Genomic DNA, 16,492 nt, shown 5'->3' with positions numbered 1-16,492 from the left:
TCTCTGACTTAGCATCATAATCTCTAGGTCCATCCATGTTGCTGCAAAGAGAATTATTTCAGTCTTTTTTACAGCTGAGTAATATTCCACTATGTGTATCTACCACATCTTCTTTGTCCATTTGTCTGTCAATGCACACAGGTTGCTTCCACGTCTTGGCTGTTGTAAGTAGTGCTGCTATGACCACTGGGGTGCGTGTATCTTTTTGAATTAGAGTTTTCTCTGGATATATGCCCAGGGGTGGGATTGCTGGGTCACATGGTAACTATTTTCAGTTCTTTAAGAAACTTCCATATTGTTCTCCATAGTGGCTGCACCAATTTACATTCCCACCAACAATGTAGGAAGATTTCTTTTTCTCCACACCCTCTCCAGCACTTATTATTTGTAGACTTTTTGATGATGGCCATTTGGACTGGTGTGAGGTGGTACCTCATTGTAGTTTTGATTTGTATTTCTCTAATAATTAGCAATGTTGAGCATCTTTTCCTGTGCCTGTTGGCCATCTGTATGTCTTCTTTGGAGAAATGAGTTTTCATTTATAACAAAATTAGAAACTTCTTAAAAATTTTTTTTGAGAATAACATTAGAGTTACATTTTAGGAAAACTGATTTGTCACAAGGGTAATAATGCATTATAGGAAAAAGCCAGAGGCAGGGAAATCTGTTAAGAAAAACACTTGAAAAAAAGTTTTAAAAAAGTGAGCTTAGTTGGTGGCAGCACAGATAGAGAAGCGCTTTTATTTGGGAGGAATTTAGTAGATTGGTATAGGAATATCTAGAATCATTGTAAGATTTTCAGTTTGGGGGATTAGTTATAATTCTGAGGTAAGAAAAACAGGGAAGTGTTAAAAAAAAGGTGTAGCGTGAGGGCTGGTACTGATAATGAGTCTTATTTTGGCCTTTTGTGTTTTTGGAATTCAGAAATAACTGGGGGAGTTGGAAATATGGAGATGGATTTACTCATTTGAAAGGCATCAGCACCTCAGAGATAACAGAAGAAATTGCTGCACAAGGTGTGACTCAGGAGAGCCAAACAGGTGAATGGACAAGTACAGCCAGCTGTTAGATTTGGTGGGGTGCACTTCTTCCCCATTCTTGGTATTTCTTTCCATTCAGGGAGGCTCCATCAACACATCACTCCTAGTCTCTTCCTCCTCATTCACTTCATTCAGGTCCAGGACTATATGACCACGTTCTCCAAAATTAATTCCTTAAGGTTAAATGAGATCATAGGATTGCGGTACTAATCCCATAGGACTGGTATCCTTATAAGAGTAAGAAATACTAGAGATCCGCCCATCCCCACCCCCACACAGAGAACAGCCACATGAGGACATGGAGAAGGTGACATCTGCAAACCAGGAAGAGAGGCCCCACAAAATACCAACCCTGCTGGCACCTTGATCCTGGTCTTCTGGAACTGTAAGAAAATAAATTTCTCTGGGTTAAACCACTCACTCTGTGGCATTTTCCTATGGCAGCCCAAGCAGACTAAAACACCCATAATGTAAGGAATTTTTATCACAAGAAGCTTTATTACAAAAAAGACCGAAGAAAGTCTAAAGGAGGACTTCTAACCTGAATCTCATATCAGGATGACTAGAATGCCTTTCCAAAAAAGCCTGCCTTCCTCCAGTCTCTAGACTCTATGCCTGAGTTATCTAGAACCTTCGTCAAGGAGCCCTCACGGTCGCCTGCTCCATGCCGGCCACTGCGTCTTAAGTGTGCGGGATGAATTCTCTGTCCTGTCTCAACCAGAGCCGACAGAGCCGCTGGCCCCACGGCAGAGCGGTCACTGCTTCCTGAGTGGAGGGACCTCCAGGCTGAAGGGCTGTCCCCTGGCGTGCACGCCCGTGTGGGTGGTGAGCGCCCCCAGGTATGTGAAGCCCCGCCCACACTCGGCGCAAGAAAAAGGCCTCTCCCCGCGGTGACGCGCGGCGCAGATAGGCCTTCAGACTTCGCTTCTGGAGAATGCGCTTGCCGCACTCCAGGCACCGGAAGGGCCTCTCACCGCTGTGGACGCACAGGTGCTCTGTGAGTTGGGACCGCTGAGCGAAGCCTGCGGCTGCACGTCGCACAGAGGAAGGGCTTCGGGCCGCTGTGCTGGAGCAGGTGGCCCTTCAGGTTCCCTTCCAGCCGGAAGCCCCTGCCGCACTTGGGGCACCAGAAGGGCTGCTCCCCGCTGGGGACCCGCGCATGCTCGGCGAGTTGGAATGGCCGAGCGTAGGCCTTGCGGCGCTCCCCGCCCGCGAATGACCGCAAGCCCGCGTGCCGCCGCCGGTGCAGCTTCAGGGAGGCCTTCCGGGAGAAGCTCCGGCTGCGCTCGGGGCACCGGACGGGCTCTGCCCCGCCGTGGAGTCGCCGGTGCTCGGCGAGGTGTGCATGGCGGCGGAAGCCCCGGCCGCACTGGGCGCAGGAGAAGGGCTTCTCCTCGCTGTGGACCTGGACGTGCCGCGTGAGTCCCGAGCGCCGCGGGAAGGCCCTCCCGCACCGCTCGCAGGGGAACGCCATCCGCCTGGCGTGGACGCGGCCGTGGCGAACCCCCGGCCGCACTGCCCGCAGGAGAAGGGTTCCTCCTGGCTGTGTAGACAATGCGGCGCCTTCACGGGGTTCCTCCAGCAGAAGCCCCGACCGCTCTCGGGGCACCGGAAGGGCTTCCGCCCGCTGTGCTGACAGAGAGGGGCCCGCAGGCTGCTCTCGAGGCAGAAGTTTCGCTGACACTCGGGACACCGGAAGGGCTTCTCCCGCTTGTGAACCCGGACGAGTTCGGTGAGCTTGCGCCTGGGGGTGAACTTCCGGTCACAGCCGGCACAGGAGAACGGCTTCTCCCCGCGGGGCGCCCGCCGGGGGGGCTCTCGCGGTCGCCTCCGGGGAGGGGCCTCTGCTGCCCTGCGGACCCTGGAAGGGTGTCCTCCCGCTGTGCACCCGCAGGTGCTCGGCCAGCTCGCCCTGATGGGTGAACCCCCGGCCGCGCTCCTCGCTGGAAAGCGGCCTCTCTCCTCTGTGCGCACACACATGCTTGTTCAGCGTGGCTTCGGACGGGAAGGCCCTGCCGCACCGGGCTGCACCCGAGCCGGCCGCTCTGCTCTCACCCGCCGCACCGGAAAGGCTGCTTATTACACGGGACCGGCCGGGGCCACCTGAGCTGGGCCTTCCCCCTGGACTTGTCTTTGTGCTTCGGATATTGACAGCACTGGGTCTCAGAGCGGTTCCTTTTGCGCTTCACCAGGTCTCTCTTTATCTGGAAGACCTTCCTACAGACAAAGCAGGGATAAAGTCTCGGCCCTGGTGGAATCTCCAGGTGACCTGGGGTTCCCGTCGGTTTATGCTGTGGATCATTCTTGTCCTGATCAGATGTTATGATGTCGAGATTTTTATTTAGAATCTCTGTTTCTTGCAGACTTGTAAGGCGGCCCTTTGATCTGATAAAATCTTTCTTTTCTCCTTGGATAAGAGAGCATACGAACCCTGCTCTTGGAGACCATTTAAATGGCATTCCTTCTCTTTTGCCCGGAGAGTTCCCTGGTCACCTGGAGAGACAAAAACACCCCCCCTCATCAGTGATGTGTCTCTGGGGTCAAGGACCATCTTCACATCACTAACAATGTGGGAAAGGGACTCCCATTGTCCCATGGTATTGTGAATCTGCCTGCCACAGGTGAATTATATTGAAGGTTAACTTCGATGTACAAATCCTTTCATCATGTGTTAAGAAATGGCTTAGCATGAAAAAAATGGCAGGCAAATACATTTTTTGAGCCTATCAGGACCCTCAGAGGCTAAGCAGAAGTTGGAAGAAAATAAAAATGAGTTACTCTGAGAATCTGACCATTTCATTATAATATTTCCTTAAATCTGTGAAATAAATAGCACAGTATTTAAGTAGGAAGGCTTTGGGTCATATTCTTGCACCCTTCCACCACAAATTTCAGGAAAAGTTCTCTGAAGAAATGATAATAGGAAGTATCTTTCATAGGAATGTGAAATGGCAATTTACTGAATTCACAAAGAACACTGTGGAAGTAATTCCCTTTCCCAAGGAACTCCAAATTATAAGAAAGTCACTGCTGTTCCCAAAGTAAAAGCCATGATGACAGGGAACAGAGGGAGCTGAGTTGGTACCTTATTCTCACCCACTACACCTAGAGAGGACAATTCCTGACACTCACCTGAGCTACTGTATTCCAGAACCTTTTTCTCCCTCATCCTGTTGGGTCACAGGGCCCTCCTTTTTTAAACCTTTTAACGTGGGAGGAAACCTCACCTATCAGGCCTGCCCTAGAGCAAGAATGATACTGCTCTGAGGCCACCTCAACAACAACACAGATTATGTTTCCAACAAGATGACGTCTTTACTAAGTTAGCACCCACAGCTTTTGCCTGGATGATAAGAAAAGCATGATCCTGTCTCCTTGAATCCTATTTCTTGTCACTTACTGTTTATCCCAGGCAGGGGAGTAGTTGTGTTACTGGGTGAGTACCACCTGGTACAAAGGGAACATTTGTTTTTAGGGACAGCCACCAACGTAGTTCATTCTTTGGTACTCAAAAACCTTTCCAGGCCCTTTCTAACAGATGAAATTAAACTCTCACCATGGCATTTTTGGCCTCTGATACCAATTATGTGCCACTACCACTACGCCCCCCACCCCCATCTTCCACTGTGTCCCATAAATAACATTTAGCTATACTCAGCATCTTCCATCTTCTAAATATAACAGGCTTGTTCCCACCTCTGAGCCTCAGCCCATGTATGACCCCCTGTTGAATCTTCTTTGTTTAACCAAATCTGCCCATTTTATGCTGTTTACATCCCAATTCCTTTAGAAGTCCTCCTGGGATGTTGCTGTCTCCCCTCTGCTCTCTCCTCTAAATCCCTACAGTGCTTATTACCACTGCCACTTATTATTTAGAAGTTATATACAGTCTTATTTTATAGTTGACTAATCCAATAGTTCAATATAACTGACTAACCTAACTACCATGGCAGTAGGTCAGTAAGACAATAAACTCTTAGAGGGGAATGTGTGTATGTATATGTATCCCTCCCAACCCCTGGCCTAAGTAATATGTAACATAGTCCTATGAACATGGTAAGGACAATACTGATTAGATGAATGAATTAACAGACTGTAGCAGTAAAATGAAGCCCTTGGGATTCTTTTATCCTCTGATGGAGCTAGCCACACACTGCCTGGGTTTAAATTCCCTCTTTTTCAGGCGAGTTCTTGATACCCAGGGACTTAGCAGATCTCCATTTAGTAAAGCATTAACATACTCTAAAAAATGACACGTTCTCTTAAATACTTAAAGTGTTAATATATTTAAAATGTTTTCCTTATGATACAAGGAATTAAAAAAGTAATCCTTCAAAAGGAATTTAAAAAATCCCAAGTTCTAAAAATCTGTAAAATAAAAAAATATATTGTACAAAATCGGAAGGCTTCTCACTTCTCTGTATTCAAATGGACACAGTGATGTGATGGGGAAGGTGGTTTTTCCTCAGGACTGGATAATCAGATCCTTACTGTTCTCTTAAAGCCAGTTCTTATTTTGTGGGTTTTGTTTTTTTTTTAATGAAATATACACAACCTCCTTCTTTATAAAAGTAAGATATTCTTATGTTTGCTATGCACTTGAGTGAAAAAAAAGAACATTATCAAAATAATATTTCTTATTCACTACATCCTGCTGACTCTGCAGAAAGATCAGCAAACAAGGCCAGGAGAATAAATGAGTCAGGCCCTCAAATTCATCTACTCACCAACACATGGCAACTTGCCAGCATTCAAGTCTGACTGCTGATCAGTAGAAAGGCTGAGTGTCACTTGTGTTTTCTCTAAGTGTCCTTGGCCTCTGATTAACAGCATTCTTCCTCATTCCATCCAAGTGATCAAATCTGGTTTTGAAGAAATACAGCCTGCAAAGAGAGTCCACAGCGACTCAGTTTGGGTTTCCTGAGTACTTGACTAAAAACAATTTTCATCACTGACTTTGATTCCTGGAGACATGAGACCAAAGTTAGGTTAAAAAAATGGAAACCCTTGAAATTATATGAATAACTGTTAAATGTTCCCTGTATATTACATAAAATTAAAGGAAACAGGTTAGGGATGATAAGGACCCAGGCAGAAAGTATTCAAAAGGGGTCATTATGATAACAATGTGAGCAGAATAAAAAGCAGCTGGGGGTGGGGGTGGGGCTCAAGGAAGGAACCCAGATGACTAAACTTTTCTGATTAGACTGCACATCTAAGGAACTAATTACTGAGGTGCCCACATTCTTTCTTGATCAATGCAGTGAAAGAACCAGGAGGCTGTTAAATGACAGTGATTATGAAGAGGTGGAGAGTAATGTGTCTAATGACATCAGCCTGAAGGGAAGAGGGCTCATTACAAAGCAGTGGAAGGATTTTAGGAGATGCATCAGATACCCTGCAGTGGTGTCACCTGTGGCTCAGCCCGTGGATCAGTGTTTCTCGAAGTGAACTGTGTACCACCAGCATTAGCAGCACCTGAAGCACTTTTAAAAATGTAGATTCCTGGGCCTGAGCCCGGACCTGCTAATTCCTAATCTCTGGAGTTAGGATCTGGACATCCTATAAAGAAAATCATTTGCAAACAATAGTGTTTGGTTTTTAACATTTGGGAAAATCGGATTGGATTCTCCAAGCCCAAGGACACTAATTCTGGTAACTCAAAACTCAGCACTGGATCAGCACAGGGTTCCAGCTTCTCCCACCCTACTGGCCTCAGTCTCCTTAGCTTCATCCCTAACTACTGGGGATGTCCTGTCCTATTGACATGTTCTCCCCAGATGATCCCACCTAGCCCTGTGGTTTAAATGTCATCTATATAGTGACCCCAAATGTGTGAATCAAGTCCTGATCTTCACTTGGAATTCCAGTCCTACACACTCAATTATCTAATGTATATGTCCATATAAATGTTTAATAAGCATCTCAAACTTAATGTGGCCAAAACCTGCTCTCTCCCAAGCCTTCCTCATGTCAGTGAATAAAACCACTGCCATCAAGATACTCAAGTCAGTCAAACTATATTACAAGGCTACAGTGATCAAGATAATATGGTACCGGCACAAAAATAGGAAGATCAGTGGAACAGAATAGAGAACCCAGAGGTAAACCCACGCACATATGGGCACCTCATTTTTGACAAAGGGGGCAAGAATATACAGTGGAAAAAAGACAGCCTCTTCAATAAGTGGTGCAGGGAACATTGGACAGCAACATGTAAAGGAATGAAATTAGAACACTTCCTAACACCATACACAAAAATAAACACAAAATGGATTAAAGACCTAAACGTAAGGCCAGAACACTCTATGACATACATCAAAGCAAGATCCTTTTTGACCCACCTCCTAGAATCATGGAAATAAAATCAAGAATAAACAAATGGGACCTCATGAAACTTAAAAGCTTTTGCACAGAGAAAGAAACCATAAACAAGACAAGAAGACAACCCTCAGAATGGGAGAAAATACTTGCCAATGAAGCAACGGACAAAGGAATAATCTCCAAAATATATAAGCAGCCTACGCAGCTTAATACCAAAAAAGCAAATAACCCAATCCACAAATGGGTGGAAGACCTAAATAGACATTTCTTCAAAGAAGACATGCAGATGGCCAACAAAAACATGAAAAGATGCTCAATGTCACTAATCATTGGAGAAATGCAAGTCAAAGCCACAATGAGGTATCACCTCACACTGGTCAGAATGGCCATCATCAAAAAATCTAGAAACAATAAGTGTTGGAGAGGGTGTGGAAAAAAGTGAACTCTCCTGCACTGTTGGTGGGAATGTAAGTTGGTACAGCCACTATGGAAAACAGTTTGGAGCTTCCTTAAAAAACTAAAAATAGAACTACCATATGATCCAGTAATCCCACTACTGCGCATATACCCAGAGAAAACCATAATCCAAAAAGAAACACGTACCTTACTAATAAGGAAAAAAATATCAAATTGTACACTTTGGATATATGCAGTTTATTGTATGTCAATTGTATGTCAATAAAAGTTCTTAAAGAAAAAAAAAAAAAAACATGTACCATAATGTTCATTGCAGCACTATTTACAATAGCCAGGACATGGAAGCAACCTAAATGCCCATCAACAGATGAATGGATAAAGAAGATGTGGCACATATATACAATGGAATATTACTCAGCCATAAAAAGGAATGAAATGGAGCTATATGTAATGAGGTGGATAGACCTAGAAACTGTAATACAGAGTGAAGTAAGCCAGAAAGAGAAAAACAAATACCATATGTTAACTCATATATACAGAATCTAAAAAAATGGTACTGATGGGCCCACTGACAGGACAAGAATAAGGATGCAGATGCAGAGAATGGACTGGAGGACACAGGGTTGGAGGGGGGATGGTGAAGGGGAAGCTGGGACGAAGTGAGAGAGTAGCATAGACATACTTAGACTAGCAAATGTAAAATAGATAGTGGGAAATTACTGTATAACAAAGGGAGATCAACTCGATGATGGGTGATACCTTAGAGGGCCAGGACAGGGAGGGTGGGAGGGAGTTGCGGGAGGGAGGGGATATGGGGATATATGTATAAATGCAGGTGATTCACTTTGGTGTACCTCAAAAACTGGTACAAGAGTGTAAAGCAATTATATTCCAATAAAGAGCTTTAAAAAAAAAAAAAAGATACTCAAGTCAGAAATCTAGAAGTTGGTTCTTCTTTTACCCTTAGACTCCACTGCAAGCCACTGACAAAATCTGGGATGCTACATCCAAAACATACCTGGAGACTGCCTTCTGCTCTCTAGCTTTATTACTGCCCACCTGCCTCAGCTGCCATAAAGACTCACCAGTGCTGCCAAAGCTCCTGCTTGGTCTCTCCTTTATTTCTATGCACACAATTCATTTTCCACATAGCAACCCAAGTAATCATTAAAAAAAAAAAAAAAAAGACATATTACTCCTCTATTTAAATCCCCCTATGGGAATTCTCTGGTTGTCCAGTGGTTAGGACTCTGTGCTTTCACTGCCGAGGGTGCAGGTTCAATTCCTTGTTGGGGAAATAAGATCCCACAAGCTGTGGGGCATGGCGAAAGGAAGGAAGGAAGGGAGGGAGGGAGGAAGCAACCCCCCTATCATCTTCCCTTTGTCTTTAGAATAAAATCCAACCCTGCACCTCAGCCTAGAGGCCCGTCACAATTCAGCATTGCTGACCTTCCTGTCCTCTTCTCCCATCACTCTTGTGCTAACCCTGTGTGCAAGTGCTACAGTAGCCTCACTGTGGTTCCCACAATGTACTGAGCTCATTCACTCCAACCTGTGGGCCTCTGCACTAGTTCTTTCTCTGCTTAGAATTTTCTTCCCCCTGATTTCACATGGTTGACTCCCTCTTGTCATTCATATGTCAGATAGAATAAATTATAAACCCCCAAAGAGAGAAAGAATCCTTCAGGGATACTGAGATCACCTATTAAATTGGTAAGAGGAGAAATATTCTTAATGATACAGACGGAGTTAGAACAAGATGGGTAAGCAGCGAGGTACAATCTCCCCAAATTTCTCTTCCAAGCCACTTCCAGTGTACTTCCCTGGAGATATCTAAGTACCCCATCTCCCTGCTCTCTTCTCTCTCCCTTTACCAGGGAAACTCTCCCCTGTTGTATCCACGCTGTGCAATGTGTTGAGTCCTCAGCTTATTCTAATATAATAACTATGCCCCCTTTATGAGAGCCATAGTTCTTATAAGGATGCATCTTATTCAGGCAACATAACCAGGCACTAGTATCAGTTAAAGAAAGAAAGCAGCACACTCAGGACTTCCCTGGTGGTGCAGTGGTTAAGAATCTGCCTGCCAATGCAGGGGACATGGGTTTGATCCCTGCTCCAGGAAGATCCCACATGCCACTCAGCCCATGAGCCACAACTACTGAGCCTATGCTCTACAGCCCGAGAGCCACAACTACTGAGCCCGTGTGCCACAACTACTGAAGCCTGCCCACCTAGAGCCCGTCCGTGCTCTGCAACAAGAATAGCCACCGCAATGAGAAGCCCCTGCACTGCAATGAAGAGTAGCCACTGCTCACTGCAACTAGAGAAAACCCATGCACAGCAACGAAGACCTAAGGTAGTCAATAAGTAAATAAACTAATTTTTAAAAAAGAAATAAAACAACACACTTAAAAAAGAGAGGGGCAATTAGATTATTTGGTAATTCTAACTGTGGGAGAAATGGGGGAGGGCTGGAGTGGGAGACAGAGAATTAAGAGTGTTAAAAGGCTGGGAGGCACTGACATCACTGGATAAAAAGGGGCAATATTCCCAGGCTATTATAGGAAGTTAAAGAGATGTTTTGAACGTGAATTGGGCACAGTATCATATTCAACCAGTCAATAGCCAATAAAGGGAAGAAAGCCTATTAATGTTAGGTTGGGTCCCAAAAAGCGATACCTTAGAAACCCATCTTACCCAGGGAATCAAGGGTCTCATAATTGGCCTTCATTTCTTGCTGATACATTTCCTTCTGCCACTTCTCCAGGACTGCTCACTCTTGCTCCGAAAAAGTATAAGGCCACATCATCAAATGCCATGGTTAACTGAAATCACAAATGGTACATACATATATTTTCACCTTCAGGCTACTGTGTTTTTCAACATCCATGTCTTTAAGTGACAGGAAGAAACAGTATTAAAACAGTTATCTCTGGATGGTGCCATGAACAAAATAAAGAGGTCACAGAGGACTACTGGAACTAAGTAAAGTGAATGAATGAATAGCAGGCCTTTGAGCACATGTACCATTTAAAGGAGGATCCTTTACAAAGCAGCAACCAATTACTGCAGTGTAAGACTGGGCCAGTGTTGCTGGATATGTCAATTTTTAAAGTAACTTTTTAAATTTAAAACAATTATAGATTCAAATGTAGTACAGAAGGGTTCCCCGTATCCTTCACACAGTTTACCCCAATGGTCACATGGTACATTATTATAGCACACTGTCAAAACCATGAAACTGACATTGGTAGTGTGTGTATAATTCTAAGTGATTTCATCACATGTGCTGACTCACGTAACCACCGTGCAATCATGAACAAAACCACTCTGTCACCCGAGATCTCCTCTGGGCTACCGCTTCATAATCACACCCACTCATCTATTATTCACCTCTATAATTGTCATTTCAAGACTGTTACAAAAATGAAGTCAGGGAATTCCCTGGCGGTCCAGTAGTTAGGACTCCTGTGCTTCCACTACCCGGGGCTTGGGTTCAATTCCTGGTGGGGGGACAGGGATCTTGCATGCCACAGAGTATGGCCAAAAAAAAAAAAAAGTCACAGTATGCAACTTTTTGAAATTGACTTTTTTCAGCCATCATAATGCTCTTGAAAGCCATGCAAGTTGTGTTTACTGTTTATCAATATTTCACTTCTTTCTATTGATGAGCAATATTCAATGGTATGGATATACCACAGTTTGGTTAACCACTTACCTACTGAGGGATAATGTAGTTGTTTTTAATTTTTGGCTATTACCAAAAAAATGACTATGAACAATCACATACAAGTGTTTTGATGGGGATACATTTTTGTTTTTCTGGGATATACGCCGAGGTCTACAACTGCTGGGAAGTATAGGTTGTTTTTTAAAAAACTATTTTCCAGAGTGGCTGAACCCTTTTACATTCCTACCAGCAATGTATGAGAGATCACTCCTCAGCACCCTCACCAGCATTTGGTAATGTTGCTACTTTTTATTTTATTTTTTGTCCCTGCTGTGCAACAGGTGGGGTTTTAATTCCCTGACCAGAGATCGAACCTGCGCCCCTTTCATTGCAAGTGCAGAGACTTAACCACTAGACTGCCAGAGAAGCCCCAATGTTGCTATTTTTTATTTTCACTATTCTAATAGTTGTACAGTGATCTCATTGTGATTTGTTTGCACTTCTCTAGTGAATGATAATCAGCATCTTTTCCTGTGCTTATTTCTCATCCACATATCCTCTTTGGTGAACTGTCTCTTCATGTCTTCTGCCCATTTTCTAATTGGATTTTGTTGTTGTTGTTGCTGCTGTTGTTTTTGAATTTTGAGTTCTTTATATACTCTAGATATAAGTCCTTTGTCAGATATGTGGTTTGCAAATATGCCATCCCCCATCTGTAGCTTGCCTTTCCACCCTCTTAACAGAATCTTTCCCAGAGCAAAAGTTTTTAATTTTGATGACATCCAACTTTTTTTTTCTTTTATAGATTGTGCTTTTGGTGCCACATCTACAAACTCAAGCCCTAGGTCCCAAAGGTTTTCTCCAACGTCATCTTATAGCTTAACACTTTACATTTGGATGTGACAGTTTTATGTGAACTCTCCTAATTTTTACATTTTGGCAATTAAAATTCACAATTTTAATAAGGAATGGTTAAAAACAAACAAAAAATCCAAAACACACAGCTGCAAGCCATAATTCATTCACATGGACCTTTAATCTACAACTTCTGGGATGGAATCACTAACCAGGACTGCTCTTCCGGGAGGTTCGAAGGACAGATGCACTGTGACAATAGGGAAGGAAGAGAAGATACATAATTTAATTTTTGAAGACTCCATTTCACTCCCTTCAAATCTGTGCTACAAACGTAGATGAGCGCCAACCAGGGCAAGTGCTGGGCAACTCACAAGACAGCTAGGGCTCTTCCCAAGTATACGAAAAATGTTGGTCCCAAATGCTACAAAGTAAACTCTCCCAATAAAGGAATCTAGGAAACTCCACAACCAGGGCCATTTGACACTTTCTGAAAAGTTGCAGGGATAAAATTCCATCATCAAAACTATTACAGGCCCCCAAGCCTGAAGTATCAGCAAGTACAACAAACAAGTTTAAACTTGGTGTTGTTTTTAAGGTGGGGCTTTCAAAAAAAATTCCTCTACTATTTACAACTCACCCACGTGTTTTCCACATACAAAAGACTTCTCTGTAAGAGTCTCACAATTAGCACTGAACTGCTCCAGTGTAAAAGAAAATCAACCAGAAAATGCTGATTTTTCCTTGCCTACCCCCAATAATACAACAGCCAAGAAGCTGACATCACTTGAGCTTTCGCTGTGGACTCAAACTCATAGCCAACGAAGAACTACTACAAACCACCAGCTTTCACAGAACAGAGAAGGATATTCCTGGAAGTTGAAGAGAGGCGGCTTGAAGAAATCGGAACAGAATTGGTACCTGCTAAGGAATGCTGGGGGAGAGGGGGTGAGAAGCAGGCGGCTTGAAGAAATCGGAACAGAACTGGTACCTGCCAAGGAATGCTGGGGGAGAGGGGGTAAGAAGCAGAAGGGAAGAAAACGCATTACATTAGTGAGATTATTAGACAGAAAATCTCAGTGGAGATACAAGGAGAACTTGCATACCTAGACAGGTTATACTGAATTCAACGTAGAGTTTCCTGGATTAGGCTCCGGATATGCCTTTCAAACTCTACAACCAGTGTTCAAACTTTCCATTAAAACACTAGAGTTTTCGTGGTAAATGTGAATTAGGATAACGACCCAAACTGGTTAAGTTTTCCGTTCTTTCCTAAAGGAGGCAGTCTCCAGTCTTCCTTCTAACTTTTCCTCATGTGCTGATGAAGATGCGCTTCTCTGAGGCTACATTTTCCAGCAGAGCTCAGAACGTGAGCCCAAGAGCAACTAGGAGGTTCAGAGAGGCCCGACACAGGGAGGGAACGGCGGGGGCCTGAGCACACCACGGGCGAGACCCTGGGTTTCTCCACCGGGGCGCATTTCTCCCAGATCAAGTGCAAAACAACTCGCGCACCCAGACAGCGCCTTCTCCGGTCCGGGCTCGGAGCTCAGTCCTGCTCACGGAACCATCCCCGGCCGGGGCTCCCACCGCCTCACTCCCTGAACTGGGAGCCCACTCCAGATCGCGACAGCACCCGGAGACTCGGCAGGGCCTGCATCCTCCACAGCCCCTCTTACCAGAGCCGGCTCGGCCATGGCCCCTCGCGGTCCCCCCGGCCGCGGCCCCCGCCACCCGGCCGTCCAGGCGGCCCCGCGACCCCTCCCCCGCGGCGGCCTCGCGCTCCGCCCAGACCAGCCGGCCCAGCTGGGGCGCGGTGCACGCTGGGACTCGCGGCCTCTTCACTCTCAACAGCACCCCCTGCTGCCGGGAGGAGCGAACGCCTACCGCAGGAGCCGCCCGCGCAGTGCGAGAGGGTGGATGCCGCCCCCCTCCCCCCTCCCCCCGCCCTCAGCACCTTATCACGTGCTTAATTCTCACCCACAGGCCCTCTTGGGTGAAATGTCTCTTCACGTCAACAAGTCTTATTTTCAGTTTGTTCTAATTTACATTTCTTTAATTACTATTGAAGCTGTCGACTTTGTTAAATTGAGAAATGTATTGATAATTGTAGATTTATATGCAGTTATAAGAAATAATGAAGAAAGGTCCCATGTTTTACTTCTATTCATTTGTATGTGTGGGTATTTAGTTCCGTGAGGCCATAGGCTTTTCTATGCATTAATTTACTTTTCCTCCTTTGTAAGGCTTCTTTCCCTATTTGATCCTCAAAAATTATCATACATATTTATATAAATTTCATATCACATCACATTCACATCACATGATCCAACCACGTTTTGCATATCTCTCATTCAGTAGTTTGACTTATCAGATTTTTTAAATGTATATTTTCAAATTCACTTATTTTTGTCTTTGCTGTAATCTGATACTTCAGTATTTAGAATTTCTCTGTATATACAGTGCCTAATAAATACAAATTTATTTTCTTTGATAAACCCTTCAGCTATGTAAAACTATCCATTTTATGTTGTTGGATATGGATCTGAAGTAGTTCTTATTATTCTAATACCTATTTGTACTACTTGGACAGCCTTTGCTCTATCTCAGTGACATTTGCTTTACACCCTTAACAAGTAGTTCCTGAGCCTTCAAAGCCACTGGAGCCCCTTCCCCTTTATGCACGTCCGGAGGGATCACAAACTTCCTTAGTGGCTCTTGTAGTGTCTCCAGTGTTGTCCCTCTGCTGCTGCCAAGAAGCGTGTCACTGTTGTTGTGGTGGCCAGTGACTGTTTCTCCTAAAGCTGCTGCTGGGTCTTAAGTGATTACGGTTTTCAGCCTAATTAAATTTCTGGGCTTATGATGTCTTTTACTGGAACATTTATGTGTTATTCCCAAGAGACCAGAAAGGTGAGTACGTGAAGGACACACCACCTATTACACACTTGGTGTTTACATGGTGGCCCAGTCTCTGGATGTCTGTTACACAGAAGGAAAGAAATCACGAATAGGCATGAATATGGCTATTTTTGTAAAATTCTGCTTAGCTTCCTAAATCACCCACACCAGCTCAGCCCTTCTGTTCTCCATGAGCAGGAAGGTGCTTCCCTACATGGCCTCACAAGAATCCTGCACAAGTTTTAGCCCACCCCAAACCAACTTCGAACATCTCCATTTTCCCCAGAGTTCTTTCTGACTGACTTTAGGAAGTCCTATCCCACAAGAAAGCCAGCTATGGTGGAAACAGCTTGAATTTAAAGTGAGAAAAACCTGGCTTTGGATATTGGCTCTACCACCTACCATCTTTGTGACACGAAGCAAATCATTTGAATGCTTGGAGCCTTAGTTTCCATATCTGAAGAGTTGCTATAATAATTGAGAAGCAACCTAAATGTTCATTGACAGAGGAATGGATAACAAAAATGTGGTTTAAAATAGAATATTACTCAGCCATAAAAAAGAACAAAATAATGCCATTTGCAGCAACATAGGTGGACCTAGAGATTGCCATACTAAGTGAAGTCAGACAGAGAAAGACAAATATCATATGGTATCACTCATATATTACGAGTGGGAGAATCTAATTTAAAAATGATTTAAATGAACTTATTTACAAAACAGAGACAGACTCACAGGTTTTGAAAACAAACTTATGGTTACCAAAGAGGAAACATAGGGGGGAATAAATTTGGAGTTTGGGATTAACTACACACACTACTATATATATAAAATAGGTAACCAACAAGTAGCACAGGGAATTCTACTCAATGTTATGTAGTAATTTATATGGGAAAAGAATTTGAAAAAGAATGAATATCTGTATATGTATAACTGAATCACTTTGTTATACACCTGAAACGGACACTGTTGCAGAAATTGGTCCATGGAGAAACCAAGCACCACACTTGGAGGGTTGGAGAATTCAGATTTATTAAACTGGTGGCACCAGACAAGCTAACGCTCCAAAGTTCTGGGCCCCGAACTCAGGGTGAGCTTTACTTTTATAGTGCACATGTTTACAGAGCATGGAAGTTTCTAAACAGAAACTTACAAGAGCAGGTGCAGTACATTCCATTTTTTAGCAAAACATCTTAAAGTTACATTGATTTGTTAGGTCATCCTGTTTTCCTTGGCACAGCAAGCATATTTCACAAAAGCAAAACAAGCATGGAGTTGTTTTTAGCTG

The 16,492-nt window shown here is 44.1% G+C and overlaps 1 protein-coding gene across 1 annotated transcript; it reads right to left on the bottom strand.

Annotated features, from left to right (window-relative positions):
* Positions 1-1,518: 1,518 nt before the first annotated feature.
* Positions 1,519-14,090, bottom strand: LOC130852643 (zinc finger protein 425-like). Its single transcript, XM_057733812.1, is given in 7 exon segments — positions 1,519-1,942; positions 1,944-2,063; positions 2,065-2,540; positions 2,543-3,533; positions 5,768-5,923; positions 10,482-10,609; positions 13,416-14,090. Coding segments are annotated over 4 exon segments (1,221 nt in total). The 5' UTR covers positions 3,021-3,533; positions 5,768-5,923; positions 10,482-10,609; positions 13,416-14,090; the 3' UTR covers positions 1,519-1,795.
* Between the last annotated feature and the right edge of the window lie 2,402 nt (positions 14,091-16,492).

The sequence above is a fragment of the Hippopotamus amphibius genome, chromosome 4 (genome assembly GCF_030028045.1).
Source record: "Hippopotamus amphibius kiboko isolate mHipAmp2 chromosome 4, mHipAmp2.hap2, whole genome shotgun sequence".
Taxonomy (NCBI): Eukaryota; Metazoa; Chordata; class Mammalia; order Artiodactyla; family Hippopotamidae; genus Hippopotamus; species Hippopotamus amphibius.
The sequence above is the reverse complement of the archived record's forward strand: the minus strand, read 5'-3'. Positions and strand labels throughout refer to the sequence as shown.